Raw genomic sequence first — 14364 nt, 5'->3', positions numbered from 1 at the left:
TATGTTGGGTCATGTGCCATTACGTCCATGTACTCTTGTAATGAAATAGACCAGATATATCAGAGATACTTTTATAGAGTGTATTGCCATAATGTCACTGATAAAGCAGAGCAATGGTGAGCAAGGTTTGTAGTTTCATGAAAATTGTGGTTGTAAAGCTGGTTTGATTTAGACAAGTCTATCTTAAAAGCCACATCTTGTAGGTATTGCTTTGGTATTATTTGTGCTACTTTCACTTGATCTATTAGAAATTAAAAACTGCTACTATTGTTTACTACCTTATTCAAACAGGGTCACCAAAGCAGGTAGCTCCTCATTCATTTGGTTCCTGATGATACCCGTAAGGGCTTTTGAATTTAATCTAATTTTACATTTGCATTATGAAAATAAAACAAGCGAGTCAAAATAATTGCTGTGCTGCATTCCTTTAGCAATGGCGCTCTTCTTTTATCTGTTGTTATAAAGCCCTGACAGACTGAGACCAGCTTATTTGAGCTTAAGCCAAGACGATCGAAAGAGAGATTTTGGTCAACAACAAATGTAAAACTGATTCACCTGGTGGGGTTCCAGCAAGGAAGAACAGATTTGATCTTCATCAGGTTTTAAAAATAACTATCTTTTTAACCAACTGCCGTCCTATTACTGAGAAAAATAACAGCATGTTCACCAGATAATCAAAAGTGGGAGGCAGTTGGGGTGAAAGGAGAAACACCTGTAATAAACATTTAATTCGAATGGGGAAGATGGATTTCCACATTACTAGACATGACAACGTATCATTAATTGCCAATGTCTGATGGTAAATCCAACAGATGCTGACAGAAGTCTGCATAGAAAAATAGGGAAAATAGACGTTGACTTATCAGAGTAAGCAAACAGCAGAGTGATGCTTACTGCACTTTAGTGATTAGACCAGTGACTCCTACACTTAATGAAGACGTCCTGATAATAAATGCTGACACGAGAAATTAAATTTGGGATTAATGGCCTTGAATGGTCTTTCTCCAGAGAATTTCAGTGAACTACTATTGCCTGGTCCTCTACATGACACAAGCGACCTGTGGATCTACTGTCCTCTGTCCCATCCTGTGGATCAACCACAGGCTTACCATTTTAATCTGTCTTAACCCTCTCAGGCTCAAATTAAAATTTTAGTTGCTAATGCACAACCAAGTCCTGCAGTGGTACTTCTGAGTAAAAAAAACTCATAAAATATGTATGTGGGGTAATCAGGTTGTTAGTTTTTAACTGTTGCAAATAGGCAACGCCTGCCTCGAGAGGGTTAATGTTTTTACTCTGCTTTTGTTCACTTATATCAAGTGCAGTAATCAGTATAGTTTTATCCCAAGCAATGAGAAAAGAATGGCTTTTCACAAGCCTGAAGCAAGTCTCAGTTCTTCAGAGCCAATAAGCAATGCCTGCAGGCAGTTATTTTGAAGTTCCTGACTGAATGAAATTGGAGAGCGCGTCAGTTTCAATGGTCACAAGGACATAAAACCTGCCTTTGTAGTATTTCTAATAAAAACTGCTTGAAAATTGCCCCAAAATAAGTTTTAAAAAGCTTTTTTTGTGCCAGTGCAAAGTTGTGGCTCAGTTCAGAGTGCCATTTTGATCAACATCTATGGCTCCTCCCACCAGAGCTCTGAAAACATGCTGCCCTCATTCACCTCACAGATGCAGTAAGCCACAAAAAAAGTACACCAATCTACATCTTTACTGCAATATTGAGTGGAGAGGGAGATGCCTGCCACAGGAGCTAAAACTATTGTGAATCTCTTTAGTACTGAAAGCTTTGAAGGCCATGCGCAGAGGCCATATGAACTGCCCACAGTGGTAGCACTGCGGTAAAGATTAATGCGTTAACCCAGGAGAATACAGCCACACGCTAACGAGCAGGCATTGCATGGAAAAGATTCACTGTTTGCTTCTTGTAAGGCAGAGAAGCAAACAGAGAGACAGGCTGTGAGGCAGACAGTCAGTGACCAGCTGGTATTGCTCGCACAGACAGGCAGCAGTTATTCAGTCAGGTTGTCAGCACCATGTTCTCTTGTCTGTCCTCAGAGAGCTCCGTCTCCTCTTACCGGCATGTGTGAAAAACTCAATCACAGCCCCCGGCGCCCAGCTGGGCAGGGTCGCAGTAATTAAACTACATCAGTCAGCCTCACAAGAATCTGCTTTTCTCCATGTTCCCCCCCACTTCTTTTTTTCAACTGCATCGTTCTGAGTCCTCCTCTGTGTTTTTTGTATCTTTCCTTAAAGGAATAGCTACACATTTTGAAACGGAAATTTGCTTCTGTTATTAAAATGGTAATGATTGAACTTCAGAGGTGTTTTAGAGCTGCTAATGGGAGTAATGTACATACACGAGAATGTAAAAAGCTCCTTTGATGCTGGGTCAAACCAACACCTTCATCCACTTGAGGACTGTAATTCTACTACTTTGATCTCCACCAAATCTCAAAGAAAAATGCCAAGTCGTGCTTATTGTTCTTTAGTTCCTTAGACAACCCAAATAACTGATTTATTAAGGGATCAAAAAACAGTTTGGCATCTATGCTACAAGCTCATCACTACAAATGCAACACACATACAATTGAGCAGTGAGGAGTTGACACTATATGTTGATCACTGCATGAAAAAATCAACCATGCCTTCCACGTGACACCCTGAGAATCAGTTGATTTTTATTATCCAGCATTTTTGAGCCTCCATAACTTCATAATTACAAAAGATATCCACATGAAATATCCAGCCAGCATACATTTTCTTTCACTCATTCATACCAGGGTTGCAGAGAGACATGCTGACGCAATCATATCAGTCCAAGTGTGACAATCTAAATCTAAAAAATCTTGGTTTTGGCTTTAGTTGTTTTTTAAACTTTGAGCATCAATATAATGTGATATATCATAATCTCAATAGCGAAGTTGTAACAGTTTAATGTCTGTGACTTAGAGAAGAAGACATAAACATTGGTAAAATGCACATTTTATCTTCTTGTTGTTTTGGTTCTTCCATATAGGGTTTGCCACAGAGGACTATCTGCTCCAATATCACCCTATCCCTAGCGTCTTCCTCTGTCACACCAACCATCTCCCACTTCACTACATCCACAAATGTTCTCTGTGTTTCCCTTCCAGACTTCATATTGAACATTCTTTGTAGCCTTGGGGAAAAAAATCTTTCCACTTTGAAAACACAAACAGAGTTTATTGCAGAGAGCACAAATATTCAACTCAGCCCTAGATTACAATTTTGCCTGTTTTCAATAGATTCACGAAGACTATAGTACATAAAAAGCACTAACATGTGCATATGACACAGTGCTGGTGACGGTGTCTGCTTCAAGTACCTCAGAGGCTTCACTCTTTAATCAGAAGATGCTGAAAGTAGCTGTGGTGAAACCACAGCAATGAACAAAAAAAAGGCTTAAAACCTCAATAGAGTTGCATATATAGATGCCAACTGTGTCACTCTGAGGAGCATTTTTCACATTACATAAGTTCAAATTCAAATTTTATTTGTCACATACACAGTCATACACAGTACGATATGCAGTGAAATGCTTAGACAACTGCTCGTGACCTAAAGAAAAAAAGAAAAGGCTATGAATAAGATAGGAAATAAATATGAAAATTAAAAAGGGTAAATTTAACTAGGAAGGAATAAAATAAAATAAAATATAAAAATTAAGTTAAAAATGAGATAACTGTACAACACAAATTACAATGAAGGGTAAATTTAACTGGGAAAGAATAAGATAAAATATATAAATTAAAGTTGAAAATAAAATAACTGTACAACAAAATACACAATACACAGTATAGAAATATATAAGAATGTATGAAGAAATATAAATATATATATACACAATAACAGCAGCTGTACAAGTATTAACTGGAAATGAAGAGATATAATGTCCAGTGTTGTGCAATCCACATTATTTAGTGTCTTGTGCAGTGCAAATATGCTTAAAGTGATTTAAGTGATGAAGTGAAAACAATGTCCAGAATGTTCAGTGTGTGTATAAGAACCATATGTGTGGGTCAGTACTGTGTGGTACTCAATGAGAGTAACGTATTCGGAATACTTTGGATTACTTAATATATTATCATGCTTTTTACAACTACATGAATGTACTATTGCTGTGATTTATTACTGTTACTGAAGGTCCGCGGCTCCGAACCGTAGTAAAGGGACCTGTGGCTAATACGGTGGGTTCTGTGTCGGGCTTAGGGTTGCCAACTCCCTGAGAAATAAATAAGGGACACCTCGTGGCCAGGGCCGGGCGACCCAGTTGTCTTCACCCTTCCCAGTGTGGTGAATTTTTTAGCTCTTTTTTTGTTGTGAAATTATTTTTTTTAACCATTTGACTTGAATTTGATTTAAGTAGATGCGTATTCTTTGTGATATCAACACATGGGAAACAAAAATCATTTAGCCATTTATTTTTAGCTCAAAATGACAACATTAACACAATAAAACAGGTCTCTTTCTTAAACAGAAGCCTGTCATGCTTAACTTTTGATAATAAAAGTAAATCTTTCTTTAAAAGAACTCTGTCCTGCTTAACTTAAAATTATATAAATTAATAGAAAACAATAGAAAGAAAAATATTCTTGTAACAGTGCACATTTAGTGCATTTAGTGCAATTGGCTTCAGCAGAGGCATTATTTCAGCTTTTGCTCCCGTTTGTAAACCCACTTGTTCCCATGATTACGCGTCATAACTCATCATCATTATTCATCTATGTATTACTTTTATGTATTACTCATCTATTTGTTGTAATCATCTATCCTTGCAGTTGTTTATTACACAAAATAAATTATATTATCACACTTCTGGCCACATAGCGCTGATATTCACTGCACATGCCCATTTTAACCTTAACCAGAGGGTTTAAAAACAAACAAACCAGTGTTTACCATATCTGGTTCTGCCGTGGCCTGGTAGACAAAAATTGGTTAAGGGTTCCCCGAGCTTTCACGCCCCTCATGTTCTTCATGTGCCCACCATTAGAAGCACGCCTATGGAAAAAGTGCGCCGGCACACAGTGCAGTGCGCTTTATAGATGTTATCGTGCACTTTTCCAGCCAGGTGTTTTCCTTTTCCCATTCTTCCCTGCACTTTTGCAGCCTTTTTTTCTTTCTCTGAGAGGAACAAACATTGCTGGTCTAATGCCTGGCTCACACTGTGCGATTTTTGGCCCATTTTGAGCCGATTTTTGAGTCGTGATCGGCCCGATTTTGGCCTTCATCGTGCATAGTGTAGTATACGTGGGGTAACGAGAAGCGATTAACACCTCACGACCAGCTCCCGATCATCAATCGCTCGTGAGGGTGTCACCGCAGCCGCTCACACTGCTCACGCGCAAACACGTAAACGTCGGTGAAAAAGACGGAGCAGCACGGCTGTGCAGCGTGTGATCTGGACTCAAGCGATGGAGGCACAACTTGTAGAACTTTGGAAAGCTCATCCGAGCCTTTTCGATGTGGCATCACCAAATTATCACGACCACAACAACCGTGAAAATAGTTGGATTTACATTGCTGCTCAATCACAGCTGCCTGATCATGTTTGTCATTAGTAATTTAGCAAAGTTGATGGTGGTGTGTGTCTGTGTGAGTGAAAGACAAAGAGGGAGAGCGAGCGACAGATTTTCTGTTATAACCTTCATTTTATGGAGGCACAGTGTGACTCAGGTCGCATCAGAGCATCGGGCGGTATAGTGTGAGACCTGCATCGTGACCTACGAACTTATAACCCATGCGAGCCAATCGTGCAGTTTGAAAATCGCAGTGTTTGCCCAGCTTCAGGTGTACTGTCGTCTGAGACTTGCACCGCAGTGTCGGCGTTTGTTTCCCTGTTGGCCATGCTTTTTGTTGTGGTCATCTGTTGTCTTCCGGTATTTTCTCCGCAAGCGACCTTTCCTCAACCAATGAGATGAGCGGTAATCTGAATTGTCATACTCGAATTGTCATAAGTGTGCTGTCAGCTCATTGGTCACAAAGCAGGGGCGGGGCTGGGAATTATGTTTTCAAACAAAGCGTTAATTACATTAAAACTTATAGACTACTTTTGATTCTCACTGTATTACGGGACAAAGTGCGTCCCTTATTAGCTCAATACGGGACGTGTACTTTTGTTTCTAAATACGGGACGATTCCGTTTTTTAAGGGACGGTTGGCAACCCTAGTCGGGCTCGTAGCTGAAAACTAGCTTTACTTTGTTGTCTGGGTCAACTTTGCTAGCCAGAGACAGAGAGAGGCGTTGAAAGGCTGCTCCAACGAAACTTATTGTTTTTGGAGGAAAACACGAACACGGTGCACTGTCGAGTCTTAATAGCTTACTTACAACTGGGCTCGTCAGGCTCTCTTCTTGGCTGCAGTGGTTATTATCATATTTACATGCTTCCAGCTCCCGTTTTTGCTCGATGACAACTCGTACTTTTCCTTTTTCTCCCTCCCTCGCTCACAGACACATAACGTGTATGGCAGTCCATTCTCCCTGCAGCACAGACTACACTGCCTATGATGCTACATTCTTTAGAGCTATGCCTGTAGCATTCTGCCTATTAGCTTAGCACAACAACAACAAAAAGGCCTCTCTCACCCAGGAAACACGCAGAGAGAGAGAGCGTCACCCTGTAACCATGGCAACCGTAACGCTGCCACCTGGAACAACAGATCGTAGCTGTCAAACAAAACCCAAACAGTCCTGACCTGCCACAATATGAAACAGGGAAGTACCGCCGTGTAATCCATTTATTTCAACAAAGTAACTGTATTCTAAATACCACCTTTTTAAACGGTAACTGTAACGGAATACAGTTACTCATATTTTGTATTTTAAATACGTAACGGCGGTACATGTATTCCGTTACTCCCCAACACTGGTGGTGGTGTGATTGAGAGACCGTATCGCCTGCGGAAAGAAGCTCCTCAGTCTCTCTGTGTTGGTCTTCAGGGAGCGGAATCGCTTTCCTGACCTCAACAGAGAGAACAGTCCGTTGTTGGGATGGCTGAGGTCCTTCACGATCTTCCTGGCCTTGGTCCAGCACCGCCTGCTGTAGATTGAGTGCAGGTCAGGGAGCTCGGAGCGGATGGTGTGCTCAGCTGATCGCACAACCCTCTGTAGAGCTCGTCTGTCCTGCATGGTGCTGTTCCCAAACCAGGTTAAGATGTTTCCCGTCAGGATGCTCTCTATGGTGCACGAGTAAAAGTTCCTGAGCACCTTGGAGGGCAGTTGGAAGTCTCTCAAGCGTCTGAGGTGGTAGAGACGCTGTCGGGCCTTTTTCACCACGGTGTTGATGTGACAGGACCATGACAGGTCCTGCGTGATGTGAACTCCGAGGTATTTGAAGCTGTCCACTCTCTCCACTGGGCACTCGTTGATGACGGGGGTCTGGTAGTTCCTCTCCTGCTTAGTGCTGAAGTCCACTATCAACTCCTTTGTCTTACTGACGTTTAGAAGGAGGTTGTTCCTCTGGCACCAGTTCTCCAGATTCCTAATCTCCTTCAGGTAGGGCGTCTCGTTGTTGTCAGAGATCAGGCCCACCACGACGGTGTCGTCAGCAAACTTGATGATGGTGGTGGAGCTGGTAGTGGCCACACAGTCATATGTGTACAAAGAGTACAGCAGGGGGCTCAGAACACACCCCTGGGGGGCTCCAGTGCTGAGAGTGGTGGAGGCTGAGACATGTCCGCCCATCCTTACTGCCTGTGGTCTGCCAGTTAGGAAGATCTTAGAAAGGAAGTTCTAGATCTTATATTTGGGTAAGCTCTTATAATTAACATTTAATGCAGTGTTAGGAATTTTTTCTTTTTTTGTTTCTGCTAGTAACGTCATCCATGTTCATCATTAGCCACTTCAAGTCACTTCTGAAAGCATGTCAATTAATCAGGATGGGAACTTGATTGTCAATAACACAGTTTCCTTTCTTTTTTTTTCTTTTCTTTTTTCTTTTTTTTTGCATTTAGAAAAAAAAATAATGGACAGCTAAATGAAGCAAAGTTTCATTCTGCGGACTTTGATGGGCAGCATGAATCACTCTTATCTATTTTTTCCGCCATTGTTTCTTCAGTGTTGAAGTAGTTCCTGTGCTATTCATAATCCAATCATAAAGGCTGAATCACATCTGTATATTTGATGAACTAAACAGGAAGTGAACCTTTATTGTGTTCATCTGAATGTATGCAGTTATGTAGAAATCTTCTTGTATTCTGTGCTTTTTCATGCTCATGTCCTTTTTTTTCTTTATCAGTCTGCTCCTGCATGAACATACTTTTGTACGTCTGTCTAACAATAGGGAGGAAAGTGGCATATCGCTGTGTAAGCGACTGACAGACGATAGCATCACCTTCTGCATATCCTGTGCTGCTGTCTGGCGCCGGCATGGATATATTGTGGAAATGATAAAGTGATATTAAAACTCTTCTTTGTCAACCTGCTCCCTGCCCGACCGTCTGTCTACACAAACATCAGATAGATCCTTCACAAGAAATGTGCACCCACATACACACACCTGTTTGCAACAGACCAAAGTGAAGTATTGACTGTGATTAAAAAAAAAATAGCACAGAGGGTGATTCATGTTTTCATAGGCCCTTTTATTCTGTTGCTCTCATAGACAGTAGGAAAGAGGAAGCTTCCAGGTCTGAAAAGTGTGCAACGTGCATGCTTTGTAATTCCCAGGAGGGGGCGACTCAAGTAGAAAACTGCTCCTAAGCCTGCACTTAGATCCAGCTCTAACTCGTTACATCCAGAATCAAAACATCACAATGGTGACAGCAGAAACGGTTAGCTCGAGGGTAACGCTAACCAGCTGGTGATAACACACAGGTTACACCCATCTTCTATACAGTCTATGATTTCTCCAGGTCACAGTGACGTATGCTGAATAAACAATTCTTGCATGTACAGATTGTGCTCAGTAGCACTTCCAGCCTTAAATTATTGCTGAAAATCAGCAAAAATGTCAACTCTTGTACTTTATAAAAAGGTATAACTCTTTCGCATGCAGTCAGGGAGAAGCATCATTCTCTTACTTTAGTGGAGATGTGGACTAGTGACATGTTCTAGGTGTACCCCACTTCTCTCCTTCTGCAAACCTAAATTGGATAGGTGACTAAGAATATGAATGGATAAATGAGCATACATTTGTCCATACGCAGCTCTGTAAGTGGCTGTGGAAGTTCAGATTTATGATCGTTAATACCAAAGAAAGCGAACATTAGTGTCTGGGAATCCTTGCCTTGATATTTTCTCTGCAGTTGGGTGAATGACAAGTATTTCCCTTGGAGGTTCTGGGTGTTATGAAGGAGCATTTCAGGTTTCAGAGCTTGTAGTTACCTCACAGCAATGGTAGTGCTAGGTGTAGTAGGAGTCACAGAGAGGCCTGTTGTGGAGTATTTTAAACTACAAACAAATATCAAGAAACTTTTGGTTTATCATTAAACACACAGGAAATTAAAATGTATTAATACATAACTTAGGGTCGACTCTGCTTTTAGATGTGTTACCAGCTGCTGTAAATCGCTCCTTGGTTGTTTCTTCATTTAAATGTTATCCTTGTTTCCCGGCTCAGACGTGGGATTTTAATCCTCTTTTGTCACAGTTAAAAACCTGATCTTATCTAGGTCTAAACACTGTTCCACCTGGGCTTCCTCTTTGATGTGTGACAGTCATTAGTGCAATGGGAGTTGACTAAAGATGATACTGACTTCAGTAAAGTGCTGAAAACTGAAGAACTAGAACGAGTTACAAGAGAAATCTGAGCTGTCAGAGTCAACACTATGTTACAGCGTGTGCACTGTATGTTTCTGTTTTTGGACTACCCCATTATATATTGTTACAGCCATTGGACCACACATAACATCTAACAACTGATCTGATATCAAATCATAATATTAGCAAATCTTACACATATATGGCTTTTTAGGCCTTTACTTATTTGGGTGGCCGTAAGGGCTTACACAATGCATTTCATCTTCTTCCACTAGATAAGGAAGAAATATTTCAGATATTTTGAAGCTTTTTAAGATGGCGAGCACAGTGGATACCGGGGGCCACAGAAGAAACTAGTTACACCATCCAAATCTGGGCAAAATAAGGCTGTATTTTTCAACCTGGAAGCCTTTAATTTGAAATTCAAATAGATTTATGTCAACTTTAGGCCTAGGGCGCCTGAGCATGAGTACTGTACGTTGATGTGTTAGTACAATGGAAATAAACAGGCTTTGTGTGCGTGCTTATTTCTTAAGAGAAGTGCAAGTACATTTATGAATGCATCCACTGTTGTGTGGATGTTCCTGTTGTGTTGTGTTTAGAAGCTTTTGCTACACTATTCCTACACAGTCCTCACCACTGTGTTATCTTTAACTCATCCCTCCACTGTGATCTCTCACTTTGTGCTTCCTTTTTTGTCACTTAAAAAAAAGAAACTGAAAGATGAAATTATAGTATGATAAATAAAATGTACTGCATATGAAAAAGTAAATGATAATATTCGGGAATACGTCCCAGGCATGGAATTTGAACAAAACCTGTATGTAAAATGTGCTATTACTACTATGCCCTTCCTTATTTTCTGTCATATATACGGCTACATTGGTGGGCGCTCATATTAAACAAGGACAAAGTTTCAAATAATGAGGTCAACATATGTAAAAGTACTTGCTGTAAGCCAAAAACTCTTTAAACTAGGCGTCTCAAACCTAAATGAGCTATGGACCACTGCTGGCACTGTCATCACATTAAAGGGCCACTTTAGTGTTCAGGTAGTATGAAAAAAACAAACAAGAAAACACCCACAAATATTTCCAAAAAGTAGAGTTGTGTTTGTTTTTTTAAAATTTCAGATATTATATATCAAGACAAAACTGCAAACTATCTGAAGCCTTTCGGTGAACTACCAAATAAACAAATTGGGACTCTTTCTGGCCAGACATGCTATAATTTTATTCCTTTTTAACAAAATAAAAATGCAGACATAAGTGTACACAATAGTTTTTGACTGCTAGTGAAAATTGTTTTCTTTACAAATATGTCTCTCACTGAAGAAACACAGCCAATCCCTCACCGTGTTTGTGCTTCCTGCTCATACTGCTCGTAATGTTTTGCATTTTAAAGAACTTATTTTAACATTGCACGCAACAACAAACAAATCCTCCCTAACAAAAAAAGTAACTTCATGGGCCACTTCTTCACATCAAGTAGGGGTGACATGGGCCGCGAGAGGCCCCCGGGCTACAAGTTTGAGACCCCTGCTTTAACCCTCAGTTTTAGAGTGTTTTGTCTACTTTTGGCTCGCTATGGCCTCAATAACAGCAGAGCTTCATAATATTATAATCTCAGGCACACAAGAGAAGCCCCACCCACCTGTTGTTCAAACCTTTTGGTTGCAAAGGGTAACCAATTAGGTGAAAGTTGGCCTGAATTGGCTGAATCTGCACCAAAACCCAGTATAAGGCAAACTCGAATTATTTTGAGCTGTGAATCATGCAAAGCTACACAGATAGAGTCTGATAATGAGAAATAGTTGTAATTTATCATAAAATGGCCCTTTTAAATGAAATAATATATTCTATACTACAGCGCTAGGACGGTCACCTTTATCCCAGCAGAGTGATTTTGACCCATAACGCGAAATCATAAAGCATAGATTTGCCTTATTTGTTATCATGCCAACTGGTAACCAGGGAGTGATAAATGACCTTTCTTCTTGTCTGCTACTCTCTCACTTTCTATGTGTGTGTGTGTGTGTGCATGCGTGTGAGTATGTTGCACACTTACATGAAGAAGATTTCCTTTCAGTCAGTCGTGAGTATATTCTGCCTTCAACATAAAAGCTATTGCACTCTTGAGGTTTTTTGGGCTGCTCTGTGGCTCCCAACAGTACTTAACTGAGAGACTTAAAAAACACACCCATTTGGGATGTTAAAAATATTAATTATACTCAAATGTGGTTAAAAATAACTCTTTCTTATGAACAAAGCAAACGTGTGGGTTTCATTTCAAAGTTAAATGGGGCACATTGTAGTGTATCTGTCACAGAGGAAGATTTTTTGTATGGTTAGTGCTGAAAAAAAAAGTCCCACATTGAACAACTGAATGGAAACATGTCATATATAGAGATAATTGCCTTTCACTCAGTAGTTACTTTCATTTTTACTTGAAGTTTGCACTGCTAGACTAATACCAACCTGCCAGTCTCCCCAAAATATTATATTGAACACATATATACAAAGAGAAAAAAACATGGCAACATACTCATAGGTGGATGGTAGCATGCAACTGTCTACTTCATCTTGGTGCCTGTCCTGCACTCAGTGATAAATAAAGTCTAGCAAGGTCTTTTTATGGGGTGGTTGTATTTCATAATGTAGAGCAGGTCATATACTAATTGAAATGTTGGTGGTGCAATCCCTGGCTGCTCTAATCTGTGTGCCATCGAATTCTTGGGCAAGATACTGAACACCAAGTTGCTCTTTGGTACGTTGGTACAAAAGCATGTATGTGTGTCAGTGAGGCACGTTGTATAAAATGCTACTATTATGAGAACCAGTCCAAAGTGGGAAATGTAAAGCAATATCTTTGTTCACATTCACATATATGTTTTTACAGTAATTCTTATTTTCATCTTCCTCTCTCTCTCGCACTCACTCGTGCTCTCTCTTTAGCCTACAGCATGTGTTTCTTATGTGTGTGTTTCACTGGAGCACTTAGGTCTTTCGTTCTTACAGCTTGTAATGAGGGCTGGCAGCTGTGGTTCACTAGCAAGGATGCACACACACACACACACACACACACACATGAAAAAATTCACTAAGCTTTTCTAAAGTATATTCCTTGTAGATAAAAGCATACATTTATGTATTTCTGACTTTTAATGGGCTTATTTCTTGTCTTTGTTTACATCTGCACACAGAATCTTGGCCACAGTGGGTTCAGACTTTGACCTGAGAACGCTACGAGCGGTGAGAGTGCTGAGACCCCTGAAGCTGGTGTCAGGAATCCCCAGTAAGTTTATATAGGTAGTGTTTTAGAGCAGTAAAGCTGAACTTCCAAGATTAAAGTCTATTGGCAGTTTGTCTTGATACAACAACTGTAATCTCAACATTTAAACTTTTTTCCCAAAATAGATATTTCACTTTGACCTAGAAATTTTGATTTTATTCTCAAAATTATCAATAATATACATTTTTTCTTAATGTGGGCCTAATACTCTGCTGTAGCCATTACATTTAGAAGTAGAGAGTGATAGCTGAAGTTAACGATAAATACAACTTGAAAAAACATAATGGTTAGCCCAAGATGAATAGTTAAAATTGGTCACTTATTATAATAAGTGACCAATGTGACACGATGGCGCCACAGTAGGCAGCCTGTTTCCTCAGCTCCCAGCTTTTTTCTTTCCTTTCTTTTTTTTTTCTTGTGTTTTAAGCTTTTTTACCCGACACTCTTGGTCATCTTTTATTTGTTGTGCAACGGGACATGGACCCACAAATTTTCATGAGAGTAGTAGTATGTCTTCTACTCTTTTTGGGACTTTTTACCACCATTTCTGGAGAATCTGTAAGCCACCCCATTGTTTACAGTAGGGAGCAGCTACTAGCACTGGGCAACAGGAAAGTACTCCCGGAGGAGTGACCCAAGATTCCGAAGGTATGGTGTCGGAGGAGGGCAGGGCTGGAGTGAAGTACTGGGAAATAAGGAGACGGTACAAACCAAGCATTCCATGGGTAATGTAAGATCTTTATCCAACAAGATGGAAGAGCTAATTGCGCTAACCAGACTGCAGTGGGAGTACAAGCAGAGCAGCCTCCTCCTGTTTAGTGAGACATGGCTCACGGACCACACCCCGGACTCTGTCATAACTCTGGATGGCTTTTAACTGGTTAGAGCGGACCGGAATGCAATAGAGAGTGGTAAGAGGAGAGGTGGGGCACTAGCAATGTACGTCAATGAGAGATGGTGTAACCCGGGACACATCACTGTGAAGGAACAGTGCTGTACCAAAGACATTGAACTATTGCCGGTTAGCGTCCAGCCATACTACCTGGCCAGGGAATTTTCACACGTTATTGTGCTGACTGTTTACATCCCACCCTCGGCCGATGCTACAGCAGCCTGTGAGTACATTCACTCCACCGTCTCTCAGCTACAGATCTGCAGTCCCTCATTATTATCTCTGGGGACTTCAATCATACCTCACTATCGGTCACTCTCCCTAACTTCTCCCAGTATGTTGACTGCCATACAAGGGACAGCAAAACCCTGGATCTATTGTTTGCCAACACAAAGCAGGCTTACAGCGCATCACCCCTCCCCCCGCTTGGCCACTCAGACCACAACCTGGTCAT

At 40.6% G+C, this 14364-nt stretch overlaps 1 protein-coding gene across 10 annotated transcripts in view; it reads left to right on the top strand.

The window, feature by feature from the left end:
* LOC146514633 (putative voltage-dependent N-type calcium channel subunit alpha-1B) overlaps positions 1 to 14364 on the top strand; it is a 239835-nt gene that overhangs the window by 76185 nt on the left and 149286 nt on the right. For all 10 annotated transcript variants that reach the window (XM_085164861.1, XM_085164857.1, XM_085164858.1 and 7 more), the window contains exon 3: positions 12930 to 13021. In XM_085164861.1, coding sequence (XP_085020987.1) covers positions 12930 to 13021 — 92 coding nt within the window. The remainder of the gene's footprint in view (positions 1 to 12929; positions 13022 to 14364) is intronic.

The sequence above is a fragment of the Neolamprologus multifasciatus genome, chromosome 7 (assembly GCF_963576455.1).
Source record: "Neolamprologus multifasciatus chromosome 7, fNeoMul1.2, whole genome shotgun sequence".
NCBI lineage: Eukaryota > Metazoa > Chordata > Actinopteri > Cichliformes > Cichlidae > Neolamprologus > Neolamprologus multifasciatus.
The sequence above is the reverse complement of the archived record's forward strand: the minus strand, read 5'-3'. Positions and strand labels throughout refer to the sequence as shown.